This window comes from Ornithodoros turicata, chromosome 2 (genome assembly GCF_037126465.1).
Source record: "Ornithodoros turicata isolate Travis chromosome 2, ASM3712646v1, whole genome shotgun sequence".
Taxonomy (NCBI): Eukaryota; Metazoa; Arthropoda; class Arachnida; order Ixodida; family Argasidae; genus Ornithodoros; species Ornithodoros turicata.
The window spans coordinates 48,664,585-48,683,386 of record NC_088202.1 but is presented as its reverse complement, the minus strand read 5'-3'; the positions used below and the strand labels follow the sequence as shown (position 1 = coordinate 48,683,386).

The following is an 18,802-nucleotide window of genomic DNA, read 5'->3' as shown; positions in this document are numbered from 1 at the left end:
AACAAAGTCTTCTTTAACTCCGTGCCTTTTCAAACTACACAGCCTCTTTGCCTCTCTGTTGACAAAGAACTGCGATTCAAACCTTACCTGCTTGCAATATTTCTTGTCGTTGATCATTTGTCACTGAAACGGCAGGCAAAAATGATGCTGTATGAATGTCTGAGAATCATATAGCATGAAATCAAGAAATGACAAAAGGGCTGGCCAAAAAGACGGACCTTACAATTACACAGAAACAGCAGAAACTGGTGTCTCGCCTATCTTGTAAGGACATTGTCCCTGAAGGTGGCCTATGTCAAAGCACACTCTCTTCACCTTCTTCGTTTGTCTCTTATTTTTTTATTGCCACCTGTTTTTGCGCATGTTTTTTCCATCCGCTATCATCTCACCAGGAAGCGTATTTTGTGGTGGATTTAGACAAATCCGTTGTGTGCTTCCTGTTTCTGGCGAGAAAAGCTTGCTTTAAGTTAACCCATTTCAGAGCTAAGTTGAAGGAAGTATTTTTTATCAACATTCCATGAACTCCCCCGTAGCACGCGGCAAAAGTTCGCCGATAGTAAATGCAGCTGACTCCCAAATTTTCAGACAAGCCAATTTTTCAAGACACTTGGGACTAGTTATGTAAAGCACCTTGTACACAACGAAACATCAGGATTTTTTTGAGTAGAACAAAGCTGCATAATCAGAGGAAGAATACGCGATGCAGACATCAACAGTACTCAAGACTGTCAATCTATGAACAACACCTTGTCATATATGTGTTCTCATTCACTGTTACAAATGCGAGAGACGAAACAAAATAGAGACCCCCTCCCAGCTCACAATGGACAAACATCCCCTCTCCATGAGGAATATCCACGGCGCACAGCCGACATAGACGTCACAAAATCATGTAATATCAGCGAGAAGCCCAGGCGCAGATGTTATTCGTGACACAGAACAAAAAATGTATAACTTCGGCCGTTAAATCGTTTTGCCTTCTTTCCGCGTGTAGCCTCTTTGAAACCGTTAAAAATAAACGCTCAAAAATACACGCGTAACTATCCACCGTTAAAAATAAACCGTCCATAATATACGCTCAAATAAACCCATGATAAAAATGAACGGCGTAACTATCCACCATTAATAATAAATCGTTAAAAACCTACGCTTAAAAATATATCTGTAAAAAGTGAAGTGAAACCGGCTCTCAGTGTTATGCCCGCACCCCCCAAAGCATGGTAAACTCCGAGCAATGGACTTGAGCTAACTTCGATCATACGGCCAAGCTAGCCTGAACTAACACAAACAAACCGAAATTAACCTAATATAACTTGATCTAACGCGAGGCAGAATGCAATCAATCCGCCTCCGTGCTGAATGATGGAGCGACATCGAAACAGTTTATTCTTAATGGTGGATTCTTAACCGGGGACATTTAACCGGATATTTCAACCGGTTGATTCGTCCCGATTTATTTTTAACCGTGTATTTTTGAAGCGGTTTGCTAATGATTTATTTTTAAGCAGTTTATTCTTAATGGTGGGTTTCACGTACCTCCATTCTTTCCTTGTCTTTCGTTTAGATTCCGTAGAAATGATCGTATTGTCGGTGAACGTGATAACGAGTTTCAGACACCTGCATCCATTACACCTTCATACATTATTGGCTAGATATTGGCAATACTGGTCTAATATTGGGCCGGCAGCTTGTGCTCGTTGGGATTTTTACGTGGCATCCCGATAGATAGACAGACCAATAGTTACAGAAAATGTGCAAATGTTTACCATATTTGAATGTTATGTAGTAGGGAAGGAATGCCTATTGCCTCCAAATGAATTATTATGTGGCACATAAATAAGCCGAAAGAGAGCACCTGGACACCCTACACAGCCAGCGACTGCAAATATATACCGACGGCTTCCGGGGCATCTCCACAGCAGCACTATTCCTCCCTTCCTCCCTCCCGGCCTCCGCGGGCATCTCCACAGCAGCACTATTCCTCCCTTCCGAAAACATCGAACACTTCAAGCTTCCCCACGAAACGTCGTCCACCGAAGCGGAGCTTGTAGCCATTCACGATGCACTGAAGCTTGTATCCTCTCGACCACCTGCAAGCTGGACAGTCCTCACAGACAGCAAGTCGACGCTGGATACACCTGACCGTGCATAACCTCCTCGTCACCTCCGGCCACTCCGTGTGGTTTCAGTGGGTGCCAAGCCACATTGGCTTGCCGGGAAACACACGTGCCGACGCAGCAGCGAGGCACGCTCATGGCGCAGCTGTGTGCAACACTAGGTGCATTCTTTTCGCTTGCACCTCCTGCACCAGATCTGAACTGGATTATTTGCGTGCTGCACTTTCCTGTTGAAAAGAAAGGTATTACTAATAAACTTCCTTTCAGCTGGAAAGTGCAGCTCCCGAAAACCCGTCTTGCGTGGAGTCCAAAGTAGTGCAGTTTAGTGCAAGTGAAAAGAATGCGCTTACTGTCATCCTGTTATCACCCTCCGCCTGCCAAATACACATCCGCCGGCGCTTTTCCTTCGACATCCGCCTTTTCATGGAAAACACTGTCGCAGCCAACACCTTCCTCCACCGCATTGACCCGAAGATGGCCTTCACTGTGTTGGCTGTCTCGAAAGGAAGAGTCAGCTCTCCATCGTGTTCGCTTGAATGTTGCCCGTACTCCATCGTTCCTCTTCAAGATCAAGCAGCGTCCCTCTTCGGCATGCCCCTCCTGCTCCACCGACGCCAACACCCATCATTTACTCTTGACCTGTCCAAGATACGCCGCTCCTCGGACTGCACTCATGCACCGCCTGTCTGCCCTGGGGCACAGAGACTTCTCTTTGGCCACCCTACTAGGCCCTGTAGGGCAGAAGCAATGGGCTGTTACCAGAGCGCTATTATGCTTCCTGGGTGACTCTGGGCTCCTAGACTGCCTCTGAGCGATCGTGCACTCATGCCCCCTTGCTGCCCGTGCGCCGCTTGCGTCTTTTTCCTTTTCTCTTTCTGCTTTTTTTCCTTCTTTTTTTTTTTTACAAGGACTAGCAAGTCGACTGCTGTCTGGCTGACCATTCCTTTTTGCCTGCCTTTTTTTTTCTTAATAAATATATCCCCCCTCCCCCCGAAAGAGAATACTCCAGACCTCGCAGACCTCGCGACATGAGATATTTGTAGGTTCGTCCTAATTAGAGTCACTAAATAAGGTGCAGAGTAGCGACACTGAGCCACGCCAGCGAGCGGGAACGCTATCTTGGGTCCCGGGCGGCTGCGTCGCCTAGCAACGGGACGCCAATCTTCCCCTTCTCCACCGGAGAACTGCGCGCAGCCGAGCCAGTTCGCAACCGAGGAAACCGGTTGTTGATGGAGGGGACTCAACATGGACGGCGCGTTCTTGGAAGGAGAAACCACGTGACATGATCGGGGATCAACCGAGGACACCGAACGGCGGCTCCGGCGCGGAAAAGGAATGCGATACTCTGTACCCCTATTTAGTGACTCTAGTTCCAGTCATGTCCTCTAGAAAACTCTCCCTGGAAACCTCTGGAGAGATCCATATTCCACCCGGAGCCCCGTGTGCAACCGACTGCTTATGCACGTAGAAAGGTGTTTTATGTTGAGTTGCATTTTTGTGAGCGGCCTGCACTATTTACTTATGCTATCGTGTCTCTAGATGATAATAATAATAATTCCGGGCTTTACGTCGCGACACAACTGTGACCATGAACGACGTCAGAGTGGTCGGGTCTATGGATTAATTTTGCCAACCTGAGGGTTCTTTAACGTGCGCCCAAATCTCGACACACACTACACAAGATTTAACGACTCTCGCGGAAGGCGGCGTGTCTGAGCAACTTGTACCCTTCCACCAAGGTGCTACCGTCCACGGCGGGTTAGAACCCACGATCTTTGGATCAGCGTGCGGACACGCTACCGACTGAGCCACCGAGCGCGGCTGGCCTTTACATGTTCACGACCAATCTCGGAGGTTTATCACCTGGCAGGTTGGGTTGAAGTACGTAAGAGGATTGCAATCAAATGTTCTCACGTTCATCGTTATGCACGAGTCGACTAGCAACGTGCTAGGTACGGTTCATTCAACAAAATCTCGCAACAACACCCACAGACCTATCAACAACACCTATAGAATCGCTCCAAGAAGTGGTTCATATGCTATGGCATGGTACTTTCACTGAAGCAGTGTTCACTGCCCTGATTGTGGTGACAAGTACAAAACATGCGGATAATCTCATTATTTTGATTGCACTATGGACTGGAGACCGTGGACACTAGAGCTTATTTCTGTGCATCCTCAACGGCTTTTCTCTCTCTCTCTCCTTCAAAAATACCATTTTGTGATGAGTGTATGAACTCTATGTTGCTCTAGATAATTGTCGGTCACTTGTAAATATGCGGGAATATGGGCGGACACTGTAAGCTAGCACATTAGCTGAAAGAGGCCATCTCTGCGTGAAGTCCGGAAAGAAAACGTGGTCTCTACTGAATGTAGCTATGGTAACCTAGAATGGGTAAGTCTGGCCCGCCATAATACAGCTATAGCGGGAATATTGAAGAAGATACGACCCCGCCATAGCACTCCGACAATAACAATTTATGCTGGAGATATATGCTTCGTCGTAGAAGTGAGGAACAAAGGGAGGATCCCGGCCACGGAGCAGATAACGCCCCAATGAATCGTTGAGAGCCCCGAAGAATGGGGAGATATAAAGGAGAAGCTGTCGTCTACAGGACACAAGTTACATCATTCCCAAGGCTCATGACAGTGACAGAACTATGGCAGTCGCGTATCTGCAGGATTATCCAGGATAGAGCACGGTATTTCTTCTGATCTGCATCGAATACCCCAGAAATGACAGGCCCTGAAACTTTCCTCAGCGAAAAATGCGGCGCCTGAAAATCGTGTCAACTATTTTCCGATTCCGGATTTGTTTCAGTGAAGTATGCGCTGTGTCCTGTTCTGTAGTCTATTCCGCCATTTTATTCAGTTGTTTGGGCACCGGTTATACTTTGTAATTAATTCTATAATACGAGGGTGGATCAAAAAGTAATGCCCCTTTGCGTGAAATTTTTCATGTACTTGAGCAACTGTGAATGTTTATGTACGATGTTGTAGAGGTGTCTTTACCCTACAGATGTATGCTTTTGTTTCTCAGATTGAGTGATTACAACCATGGATTGTAGGCTAAGACAAAGAGCAGAACTAGAGTTTTTGACAAAAGAGGGACAAAACGCGCATCTAGAGAAATCTACAGCCGGCTGAAGAGGTGTTATGTGGATGTCGTGGTGGACATTAGCAATGTTAGGTGTTTGGTGAAGTATTTTCGAGAAGGGGAAACCGAAATTTCAGATAAGCCAAAAAATTCAAGACTGCCCGATCGACACAGAAGGTGGTGACAACAGTGTTTTGCAGTGATGGCCACTAACTATAATTCTACAGTAGTTGAACTATAACTACTAGCTACTTCGCGACGGAGCAGTTTAACTAGTAGTTCAACTACTTTTCAGGGGAGGTAGTTAAAACTACTTATTTAACTACTGCAATGTATTTTAACTATATTTATAACTACTTAACGTTGTCCATCAACACCAATCACATTCCATGGTGTTCTTGGACATGAATCACAAGCAGAAGTGAAGGTTTAGTACACATGCACGGCACAATTGCTCTGCACCTCCGTTCTCATCAAACAAGTAGCTCAAGGTAAAAGTCGGAAGCACAATCGTGCCGTAAAGCTGGCGGCAAAATCGGAAGTAGTTGGCGCCTGCATTAACCTAACTACTGTAGTTAACTACTCGAAATAGTAGTTTAACTAGTATAGTTGCCATTACATTTCTGAAGGTAGTTCATAAGTACCTTTTAACTACAATCAGGTAGTTTAAGTAGTATTTTAACTACATGTAGTTAACTACTGGCCATCATTGGTGTTTTGGGACACGCAGGGCGTTATTCTCATCGACTTTTTGGCTGGGCGTCACACAATCAACAGTGAAACCTACGTTGCTAAGCTTAAGAAGCTGAAAAAGGCCATCAGGAAGAAGAAACCACATCAAGACATTCATTCCATGCAGCTCATCATGATAATGCACCACACACGTCATTTCTCACAACTCAGCCGATTACCAAAATGGGATGGTCCGTTGTACCTCATCCACCGTAAAGCCTTGTTTTTGCACCTTCTGACTTCTGCCTGTTTGGGCCTACGTGGTTTCAGATTTGATCACTTGGATGAAGAGAAATCAGCTGTAAAAGCATGGGTCAGTGATGAATCTCAAGAATTTTTCTGAACTGGATTTGAGACTTGGGTTCAACGGTGGCGTAAATTCATTGAAAGTAACAGTGATTAAGTTGAACAATAGCTTCGTGTACAGGAGACTTCAGTCTATAACATATGTAAGTTTTGACTGGATCTGTTCATTGATAAAGTTGTTGTGACTGAGGAAGCATTACTTTTGACCCACCCTCGTACATATTCACTAGAAATGTAACGACAAAATTGCACGTTATGCTTTGAAATTGTCAAAACACAGCACAATAAACATCATCAGAAAATTTCTACGGCTACGAAACTACGGAACCCCGCATACACATGATGCTCAGCAGACGCTATAGGCCATTGGGACTATTAAGGGGAAAGCGCTTTTCTTTATTTCCGCAATACATTTACAAGTAACTTGACCAGGTTGAATATTTTATATAAAATGTTACATAATGTGACTCCCAACGAAATAGTTTTGTAGTTATACTCTTTTTATCGTTTTTATATTCACTACAAACCACATACTTTACCTTTAGCCCTGTATTCAGATAATTTCATCAGGAGGCAATCCGAACACTAAAAACGCAAACAAAAAAGGGGGGGGGGGGGTGATGCGCCTTGTTCCCATTGTTGCCATCAATAGGAAGGCACAGTTGCTCGTCCACGGGGTCGGCGTTCACGAATCCAGTTCTTTACAACATACACCTCTCAGTATGGTCCGAGATGCGATCAATGTAACGAAGCGAAACCAATCCAGCAGATCATAAATTTTCGCTCATCATATCATAAGTCAAACAAGAGGCAAGAGCAATTGTGCTGCGGCAAGCATACACCTGCCGGAAGGATCTCATTGGTCTCAACTGCCCAAACGAGAGCTGAGTATTGCTCAGCCCAGAGCGAATCCAATTAGCTAATTGGTTTTGTGGTTGACGCACACTATACCTGTTGGACGAGAAGGTAACATTGATGACTAAAAGGATGTTATTAGGAACTCTGCTCCTTGGTTATTAAGGGGACTCTCGCAACCGTCCTGGTCGATTCCGAAACTACATTGGCGTGTTACACCTCGTTGATCACCGGCAATAACACCAAAAAAGAGACACGAAGTAGCGGAGTAGTTTCTGCGCAATTTGATGTAATGCATGAAAAGAGCAGACGACGGATGCTAAGAGTATGCCGTAATCCCCTCTCTGGAAATCGGAGAAAACGTCACTCAGACAAGGCCAATTGGAGAACGTCCTTTGGCGCGGGCAAGTCCAATCAGGGAACGGCCGAAGGGCCTTTGGCGACCGGCGGGTGGGTGGGAGGGAGGCCTCTGCAGGTCGCGGAGAGGCTGTGGAATGTCACTTCCGGGTTATCGTCGGGTATGTTCGTACAGCCAGGAGCGTAACACAGGGCTCGACGCGACATGGTCGCATCAGAACTCACATTGATAAGTGAACGTCGAAGTATTTACCGATGTATTTTTACTTTGTGTATTGCGGTGCGATGCGTACGCGAGGTAGACGGTCTCGGAGACAAGTCGCCTGTGATGATGATGTGATAACGAAAAATAAAAAATAAAAAAGGGGATGTGAGCTTCGACGAAGTCGAACTGGCTACCCCATAGTACGCTCACACACAGAAAGTACAAACAGATGACAGATGATGAACAGAGATGATGATGATAAAGTTCAACATGTAGTTCAAAAGTTTCGACCAAGTTGCCTGTTCTGCGCTCCCATTCGTGCTTGGCTTAGAATGGTTTTCAGAATCTGACTATCGCTGGGGCTTCCCTTGCTGAAGAGGGAGTGTGACTCCTTAAAACGCGTTTATTTAATATGTAAGGTGCTTTCGGAAGAGAAACTGTGCCAAGTAGAGTATGAAGCGGTGTCGAAGCGATAGTCCCTTTAACGTGTTCTGCACAACATTACGACATTGACTTTCGTGACGATGCAACCCCTGCGTGGGAGCCTCCTCTTCTCTCCGTGGTGGGCTGCGGACGCGGAGCGCCCTCTGGTGTGCAGAATTAATTCACAGACTGTGGCGTCGCCCATGATCATAGTGTCTCGCGACGTACAGTCGCGATTTAGAAAATTTTTTTCATATAAGAGGACAATATAGATACGATACCTTTCAAGTCATGGGCGACAACAAAGCAGGACGTTTTTCGGTTGCTGTACTATTGCGAGCGATAATGGATCTTCGAGCAGCGCCTGTATTGTGAAGTGTGCAGTATCTAATGTCTACCAGGTCTGGAGTCTTTGGTAACCGTATGTCATTGCATTGGTTTCGTGTCGGTATTTTGAGTTCCTTAATACCACAGTTCGTTATCGTTACAGGTATTTCCGATGTTGAGCCGTCCTATGTAGCAAAACAAGAGGTGGCTTGCAGGAAATGACACGAACGCAAGCTGCACACAGAGATCACTCTGATGCTCGTAAATAAGAGGAGATTACACATATTTATGACTCGGCGGTATAGACGCCAGCTCAACACGTGTCCCCCTATACTGCGAAATCCAATTACCGGAAAGGAGCACATTCTGCTGCGGATAGTGTATCTCGGGCAGTAGTAGTTCCAGAGAAGGACTTCTTATGCATGCTTCTGGTCCATATTCAGCGATCAGGAATGCTTCATAAAGTTATCTGCTATAAGCTAGCCTCCATAGGTTCACCTCCGTTTGCTCGAATCCGGGTGAGCATCAACACTTCTTGATATGTATGGACACGTGATCGGATTGGTAGATCTTGTCGCCAAGCCGTGCTCACGAAGTCCTGCGTGTGGGCATCTGCCTGTCTATCCGATGTGTTTTCTGTGGGTGCTTCTTTTGTCCGTGCCCTTTGCTGCAAAGCACCTCTTGTTATGCATCCATTACAAATAGCCTACATGATGGCCTCAGTGCGTCCTCTGTAGGTCTGTAGGTATTTATGAGCAGGGACATAGAGTTGACCCTCACTCATATGACACGCCTGAATCGGCATACTTACGCCTGACGACCGGTTTTTGGTCACCTTTGTAAACCATGTCACTCCACCGTGTTAATACGAGATTTACGTTGAACAAGATTTATTGCACAAATTTAGGACGAAGACATGTAGTACAATAGGAATCTCTCACATGTAGCTTCGTCGGAATTACACGACACCAGCGCATGCACACTGTGAAACGCCAGATACATAATGCGATTGGCCTGCCAGACCGCGGAAGCCATCCATTTTCTAATTCCTTCCTCCACACACATCGCTACGTTCTCTCGCACTTTCCCTACATTTTGCGCTCGAACAGCATCGTCGGGGAAAAGACGTGAGAGAACATTGCCTCTTTTGCAAGCAAGAGATGAAAGCAAGAAGGGCGACAGCAAGAAAAATAGTATCGCAAAGCCAGTCAAGTGTGTGACTTTTGAAGCTGCCGTAATTATCGCTTCAAGTCGGGCGCCTTTGCAAAAGCCGCCAAGTAGATTTGATTTCGATTTTAGGAGGGGTTGCGTCTTGTAGTAATAACTTGAGAAAACGGCAGCAAGAGAAACCCTTGAGGAAGTACTGCTTTTTCTTCCAGCGTCTTTGGCTTCGGGGCACGAATGCTCCGGTGGACCCTTACATTGTTCGTCTTCCCTTCTGGTCGATATTGATCGCAGTTTATCGAGTAGCTTCCACTAGCGTGGGCTAAGCTGATTTAGCAAAGGCAAATAGTGGCGAAGCCACCGTAACTTTAACGTTCCTTGTTTGCAGATCTTCACAGATCTTAGTTTCCCAGGCATCGACCTTTTCGCGTGAGCGAAAGCTTTGTCCTGTAGAAGGTATCCATTCTGTGTATGTTTTTCTTTTTCTTTTTTTAAATGTGCTACGCATAAGTGAGCAGAGTTTGTGTGCTCGGCAGAATTAGGTTATATCTAAATTGCCTGACTCTCGACATGTGTGCGCTTATTGCCGTCACTGGCGAAGGAGACGTTCGGGCAATGCTTATGATCTAATGTCCTATGATATGTAGAAGCCTGGGTTCAACTGGGTTATCTAAGTTTGGCGCTACTTCCTCTGAATCCTCCTGGCTGATACTGCAAAAAAGGAAAAAAAAAAAGCAAAGCTTGTTGAATCCCGCACAGCACCAACCTGTCGTTGATGTCAAGGCAATAGTGACTTTGGATTCAATTCCTATCCCCACGTTCATGTACCTGTTTAGTGTCCACCGTGCCCTATCTGAACACAACGTTAACCCTACGTTACGTCCGTGCGTTGGTGAGACGCCAGTTCGGTCGTTCTCATGTAATGAAAAAGAAAGGAACAACGCAATTAACGTCCCTCTCCGAAAACGGCGTGTCTAGGTAACTTGTACCCTGCCACCAAGTTGCTAGCGTTGTCAGCCGTGATTGAAGACGCAACCTCGGGATCTGTAGGCGCTACCAACTGATCTACCGAGGCCGGTTGTAAAAAATACTAACAATTTCCTTGCTACTCATAACCATGCTGACAAAATAAACGAAACCGATTTCGGACGTTTATATTTTGGATTTTACGTTTTCCAACGCCATGCTCTCTCCCGCCTCCGTGGACAATCACGCACCAGCACACTGCTACACTACGCCGAATAAATAGCAACAAATGGTTGCAGCCCCTGCATAGAACTGTGCCAGCTAAGCCTCAGGATGGGCGGAAAGCGGTCTCGCAGGCATGCCACAGATAAATAGTCTAATCTTCTTTGCCACCTCGTTTCCTCCTCTTCTTCTTTTTTTTTTTTCTTGTGTCCGAACTTGCGTTTGCGACACGCAATACCTTGCGAATCCAATACTGCTTCCCTCGTTGCTCGCCAGTCGGGCGCTTATCGAGCGAGGACACGGAAATGGCAGATTGATTAGAGGTGAAGACGGTGTCGCATAAAGTCCGCTCACGGTTTTCAGCATTATTCCACGCGTGCAAGCTTGCGCTTATGCTCTGCAAGATTACGGAAAAGCGTTGAACTAAAAAAAAAGAAATAGACGAAAGAGTGCAGCTTGGGACAAAAGTTTACGGGACACTGGGGTGTCGCTTTTTTCCCATGGAGTGATACCCTAGCAGCAACCAAGAGTGGACACACAAACTGAGAGATTGATGGCACAGCCGGTCGTCCGTTTCTTATTCGACCTCTTCCCGATATCTAGCACGGGACCTCTCCGATGAAGAAATACGCATGTGCAGTGTTCCGTAAACTTTTGTCCCAAGCCGTACAACAACTTGTCTAACAAGACGATGGTGATGATAGTAACAAGAATCCTCGTTGTTTAAGAAGTAAAAAATGAGGGTCGCACTGGCTGTTCTGGCACACCTACACTGTAAAACAAAAAGAAACTAAAAAGGAGGATGAATGCTAAAGTAGAAGGTCGTGAAAATTCAATCGATTACAATCGATGGGAATCGCCAGTAGAAAAAAAAGCTTGCCGACTCACCGCATATCTGAACTGTCTAACAAGAAGGCGGATATTCACACTATTTTTCTAGAGTGGTAATCCTTTGTTGTGTCACTTCGGTTCACAGCTAAAGGCCGACGAAAAAATAATTGATAATTTGTGATTTTACGTCGCCATACTACTATGATCTTGAGCGATGTCACAGTGTCGGTCTGCAGATTAATTTTGCACACTTGAAGGTCCTGTAACGTTCGCTAAAATATCAGCATAGACACAGCGTAATAACGTCTCTCGTGGAAGGCCACGTTCCTGAGCAACTCCCTACCACCAAGTTACTGACGACCTCGTGTGGATTCGAACCCATAACCTTGGAACCAGTGGGGAGACATACACGCTAAGTACTGAACCATCAAGGCCGGTATGGACGCAATATTTCCAGATTGCTTCCGTTCACACACCCAGTCCCCTCTTTGTGCATCTAATGTAACGACCTACGACAAACTTCCCGCCTCACAATTCCTCATGGGCGTCACCCTCTAATAGCACGAGATTGCTGGCGGAAGCAAATCAGTGACTGCAGTTGCACCGCGGAAGTGAAGCCCAACGTTCCACCGTTCACAGTAAAACCAACAGTCCCACGACACTATCGTGATGGCTGTCATTCCATTCGGCTTCCTGTGCCGTTCCTGCTCAGTGGGAGCCATATGCCAACATCAGTTCTCAAACAGCAGACATAAGACATGACGCATAGAGGATATCCAGAACCTATAGGAGTCTTCATCGACGGATTCACTACTCCGGAATGCTCGTCTGCTGTTTTTGCTATCCCGCTGTAGCCAATGGATACTGCCTCGCTAATCGCACATAATCAGCGTCGGCGGAGCTCTAGACCATACGTTTGTTCTGCAGAAGATATCGGTTGACAGTTGACTGACATGGCTGGTGTATGCGGACTCAAAGTCTGCTCTGCAATGCATCGGAAACGTGTGTGTTCACGGATGGCTAGCCCCAGTCGTATAACAGATATCTTCCATCAAGTCCAGTGCATATCGCTGCAGTGCGCCTCGGGTAGCTGTGATTCAATCGCGAATGATGCTGCTGCTGAATGAACAAGCGAATAGTGTAATGCTGCTGCTGCTTATCAGTCTATTCGTGTCATTACGTTGTCGAAAGGCGACGTGTCACGACCAAATCGACCGGCTCCAATTCTGCTATTTCACATTTCCCAGAAAACACTTAATTATTAAGTTCATTAATGAATTTTAGCGAATTAGTTACATGCAGTCCCACACATAGGCACACAGCTACACACGTACATGCTTTCCCACATGGCGTCGGCTGTCCGCGTAACCCGCCCGCAATAATGGTATCAGTGCTGCCCTCACAGCATTTTTATAGAAAAAAATTGTTGTGGCTAAAAAAAAAAACAACACCCAATATTGATGGCAAGCATTCTCGACCGCAGCATCGCTTATATATTATGATATCCTGAAACCTGTCAGTGCAAGGGCTTACTTATCATTTGTTGAGTTCCACGTTGAAAATGCATACGCCTTGAAATGACACTGTGACATGACGTAGAGATTTCGTTCGCTTTTTTTAAATGTTGTTCATATCTTGAATTGTATTCTACAGGAGCTGCATTCACACCTGCTGTTTAATCAGTAGTTTTAATTAGATACGAAATGTGAGCGATACGTAAGTGAAGAATGTGTTCGAGAATTTTCTTTTATGTATTTATTTTAATATTTTTGTCGTGGTCGAGGAACGCAAACGTACAGGCGCCTTTTGGTGAAATCCTGTTAATCAATATGTACCTACTCATCTGAATGGCATGACGTCAGAGACTGACACCACACAAATATATTAGGATTCCTATTCTGGTGGAAGTGGATTTCATGCAGTTAGACAATTGTTTACAAAGTCTTACCTCGCGCAAAAACTGGTTCCTGGGCTCTAATGATGGAAATAAAATGGAAACAGCATAGTATGCGCATGGATATCGAAACGGCATGATTCGTCCCGACTGCTGACAATCGCGGCAGTTCAAATGAAATGAAGACAAAGGTTAAAATAGTCGCTACAGAAACCTAAGGAAGGAACGCATCGAGAAAGTATCACGGCAATCGAAACTCGCACGCCATAGGGGTGTTGTTTGGGGAAGGGACCGGCAAGCCTGCAAGGGGAAAGGGAAGGGGGATGAGAGATGATTGGGGTAGAGAAGAGCAGACTTGTGCCCGTTACTGGAAAAAGTATTTGATGACCGTTACCGTCACTTCTTCGCACATAGTAATTTGTTACCGTTACCAATTATTCGACTCCAAATGTAATTGAGTAAGGAGTAGAAAAGTAACGTGTTACTCCGCTCGTTACTCTGCATTCACGCAATTTATATCCGTCTCTGTGCGCCTGAGAAAAGAAGAAGAAAAAACGTTCAACAGCGGAACAGCTGAAATAACACGAAAAACAAAAACGCCTAGGACAGGTAGATCTGTATGTCTACTGTATTTATCGCCCGGGAAGACGTTGCCCGGATTATGGAAGAACATTCTTGGAACTTCCCCATGACTCACTAAACCTCCAAAGCTTGAGTTACCTGATGGTACTGGTGGTACCTGATTTAGGAAGAGATACCCTGAAATTCCAGAACGTTATTACAATAACCTCCATGACTCACTAAACCTCCAAAGCTCGAGTTACCTGATGGTACTGGTGGTACCTGATTTAGGAAGAGAGACCCTGAAATTCCAGAACGTTATTACAAAAACCTCCGCTTGCAATAGTAGAACGGCACAACAAAGGCTGACGGCACGAGGGGCTTAACTTGGGGCAGAACACCTGAAGATAAGTTAATCTCTTCGGGAAAAGTAATCAATTACTCAAAAAAGTAATTGATTACTGGAAAAATTACTTAGACAGTAAAGTAAATGATTATTCGGAAAACTACTCAAAAGTAATTGATTACAAATAACGCAATTACTAGTAACGCGTTACGCACAAGTCTGCAGGAGAGGCAGCGCTCCAGTAGTCCTGTTGAATTACCCACTACAGAAGACATGGAAGCATCCCTCAGTAGCCTCCATTTGGATGTTCCCTGTACTACGGTAATTGCCAGGACGATTGGCGAAGTTAACCCGTCACTGAGCGACATATCTGTCTTTTAGAACATGTCTCTTATACACACCCTATTTCAGATTTTTCTGAGTTGACTACCACAACTTCCACAACATGAACAGAAACAGCATCACACAATTCTGACAGACCACTATCCACGCTTTCGTACACATCCCTACTTACGACGTGTACTTTTTTTTTGTCATTTGCAGAATTTTTACAGTAAAGCTACGAGAGCTACCTGGATGCGATTTTCAGGTTATCTAGGTGGGCACTACTACCAGGGAGACATCATTTCGGAAAGCATATCGAACTACTGGACGACTCATTACCTAAAATGCATTCATTAACTTATTAATTTGTTGTTAAATAACAACTTATTAGATGTTTTTGCGGAAATGCTAAATAGCAGAATTGGCGATGAAAGATGAAAGTCACTGAAAGGTAAGCCAGCTGTAGGAGTCGAACCCACATCTTCTGGATTGCCGGTACAGGGCTCTACCAATTGAGCTAAGCTAACACGCCTTCTCAGCGACTTCCAGGGTGCGTCATCTGAAGGGACAAACCAGCCACTCTCTCTCACTTATCCTCCTTTCACTCTTACATTTTTGCTCACTCACACACACATTCATACGACGGGATCGACGCAGGCGGCAACTGTTGAACATGAGAGAACTTATGTTCTGAGGCTGGAACGACATTGGCAATGACATTGGTAAATTGAGGCTTTGTATGTGTTTGTCCCTTCTATGTCGTTCCAGCCTCAGAACATCAGTTCTCTCATGTTCAGCAGAATTGCAGCCAGCCATTATTTAAATCCCCCTCTTTAAAAAAAATATGCTGGAACGAGCAAGTATACCCTGAGATATAAATCGCTAGCTTTTGCTATGCGAACGAGCCGAAATTGAAATCACACAATTCTCGAGCGAGCTTCTCTTCAAGAAAGAAAGCTGTAAAGCATTACAAAGAAGAAAAAAAACGCCTGGTATACAGACAGTTCGTCACCTTCGTCACCCAAATATTTCATGGCCGCCTTCACCAGCAACGACGTAGCAGCGCGGAGCCTTCAAAATGAAACCGTCGAAAATGGTTAAGGAATAACATATAAGAACGAGAGACGAGAAACAACACCCCACAGGGACACGACCGTGGATATCAACGAAGCGGTGTTTCCGTCTCGACCTCACGTGATAACCTCGTTTCCATGTATTATTCGACACCGGCCGTTTCTCCAAAGCGCGCACCGGATGCTCCGGAGACGCGAATATTTCTCTCTCTCTCTCTCTCTTTTTTTTCATTCAAGCGCGCAAGAAGCATGCATTATGCATAGCGGGACCCCACAGTACGGCGACTCCCAAAGCAGCAAAGCGCGTATGCTTCTATGCCGTATGCGGTCTCTGGATTCTGCTTCCATGTATGCGTAAATATAGGTCACAAAGGCGTGAAATAGACAGACATATTTATCTGGAGAGTATTTGTGGAACAAAACTGTGCGAATATGGAACGCTTGATCGTCGGTACAGTGGGCCTGTGAGAAATATTGGATAATGCGGGACAGCCATACTACTCTACGAAGGCTACCTTGAGAGCATAATACGAGTTTCTAAGGTGTTGCCGAATAGCAGCCGAATATGATATTGCATTTGGACGTCGAGAAGACTATAGGAACGTTCAGGTTCGGGGTTCCATACATGAAGATACCGGGCACATACAGGGTATCCCAGCGAAATGCGAACATGTTTTTTTTTAAATATATATATATGTATATCACTTTTTCCGAGATGAAATCAATTGCAATATACCATATGCTGCAGGACACTCCTTAGGAGGGCATTAGCAATCTCCTAAGGCAATGTCTTAATCAACTTTAATAATTACCATTTTAATTATAAAAGCTACGAAGTTGTCCCAATGAGTCAATGTCACCTGATACCGGAGCCGTTCTCAGAACAAAAATCCGTTTGATAGATTGTCCGCAAAACATTCGTGAAGGAGCAACTGTTTTTTTTTTTTGTTCATTGCGCATCTTTGGAGACGCGTCTTTCCTTCACCCCCAATGTGAGAGGGTGAAAGAGCACAGTGAGCCTCATGCGTCGAAGATGAGCTTTAACTTGCGGAAACAAAACAAAAACAAATGTATCGGGTGACTCTGTAGGAATTGCCCTTATCTTGGGTTGCATTTTCTGTTTTCTTTTAATCTTTTTCCAGGACGCAAGAGGCGATAGTGTGCTCTTTCACCCCCTCATATTGGGGGTGAAGGAAAGACGCGACACTAGAGATGCGCAATGAACAAAATAAATACAAAAAATGGTGTTCCTTCACGAAGTTTTTGCGGACGATCTATCGAAAGGATTTTTGTTCTGAAAACGGCTCCGGTATCAGGTGACCGAAGGAGTTTGCTAATGCCCTCCTAAGGAGTGCCCTTCAGCATATGCTATATTGCAATTGATTTCATCTCGGAAAAAGTGATATATATATTTTTTAAAGATATGTTCGCATTTAGCTGGAACATCCTGTATATGGAACACACGGCGAATAATACAATATAGAATATTTATATGTCACTTGCCGATTAAGTTTATCTAAATGCAGAACATTTAGTTGAATATTTGTTTTTGTATTGAACAAAACAACTACATAGAACACACGGCAAGTACCCACGTGTACAGCAAAGTTCATTTAGGTCTTGCCACTTTACGAGCAGGCCGCTTGCAAACATTGACAAAATCGTTATACGTAGGGCACGTCTTTGCTGGGAAATCAAACTAAATTTGTCAATGTGTGTTCACAGAGAAGCAGTACGGCTATATAATGAGCCTAGGCTATTCTTGTGCGGTCTCCCTAGAACCAAGCGTACAGGTTTACAGAACAAATGTCATTTGCGGCATATACTCTCATTATCATCGCCATCGGCAGCACACGACAATTGTATCCAACGTGCCGCTATTTCTGGCGAAGATCATGTCCTCTTTCCCCGGTGGTGGAGGTGGTGACGAAACTGCTTGCCGTAGTCGGCCACGTTCAGGCGGACAACGTTACGACTATCGCGGGGGGGGGGGGGGATCATGCGTCCTGGGCCGACTTCACAGGGAACTGTGCCGACATTTGTCATAAAGCGTCCTTGGAAAACCCTGGGAAGACAGCCAGATAGCACAGCCGGCGCACGGATTCGAACCCGGGTAACCGCAAAGTCTCGGCGTGGAATGCCATCATTTTGTAGCCACTAGGCCACGGGAGTTGGTGACCTCTTCCTCTTTGAATATCGTACCACCATCACCACCGTGTCAATGCACGAATGAGATGTACGTAGCTATGAATGTAGCTTAGGACGAAAACGAATCCAACTCGCATGACAAAGTCATGCTATGTCTCTGCCGTTATGCCTCGCTCCGCAGTCTTGCAGCATTGCAAAAACGGTGAAAGATATCCTATTGTGAAAGATACAAAAGCCTTCCCTCCTGTGGAGGGAATTATATTTTCATACAGAATCAATCACGCGAATGGCTTTCCTTGCTATCGTAGCACAGTCGTGAGTGCTAAAACACAAGCTACCAATATAAGAGTTGAACTTGATCCTCCTTCCTCAGGGGCATACAGCTGGACACATGCAACAAGAAAAGAAGAAAAAAAATGAATACTTGACAACTTTTCTTTTATACGAAAACTAAGCATCCAAATACGGTTGCAAGCCAGCCACACGCGACATTCAGCAGAAAAACGGAGCCCCGTCGCTTCCTGCTTTCCCCTATTTCCCTTTCTTCTCGTAGAACCAGCATTTGAGAAATACGAATGCATTCTGCGACACTTCCTTGCAGCCTTGCAAAGTAAAAAAAGCTAAACTTTTCTTCCGGCTTGTTACTGTCGGAGAACAAGCAAGAGCGCCATTTACAGTAAGCAAAGTGCAGAGACCGGCCGTCGACCGTATATTTCACGTGTCACCACCCGTGGATTCCCTGCGGGGTCAAAGACATGCGTTTACGGGCTCTGTGTTTAGCTGAACTATTTTCTATGCGAGCGATAGTTGTCGGATATGCCGTACATTTCTCTATAGTGTTACCTCTGACCTAG

General features: G+C 45.2%; 1 protein-coding gene across 2 annotated transcripts in view; it reads right to left on the bottom strand.

Moving 5' to 3' along the window:
- Positions 1–18,802, bottom strand: part of LOC135385380 (thrombospondin type-1 domain-containing protein 7B-like) — a 552,806-nt gene that overhangs the window by 439,552 nt on the left and 94,452 nt on the right. Inside the window, exon 2 of one of the 2 annotated variants that reach the window (XM_064614667.1) lies at positions 88–123. The exons of the other annotated variant lie outside the window; for it this stretch is intronic. Coding sequence (XP_064470737.1) covers positions 88–123 — 36 coding nt within the window. The remainder of the gene's footprint in view (positions 1–87; positions 124–18,802) is intronic. 2 annotated transcript variants of the gene reach the window in all.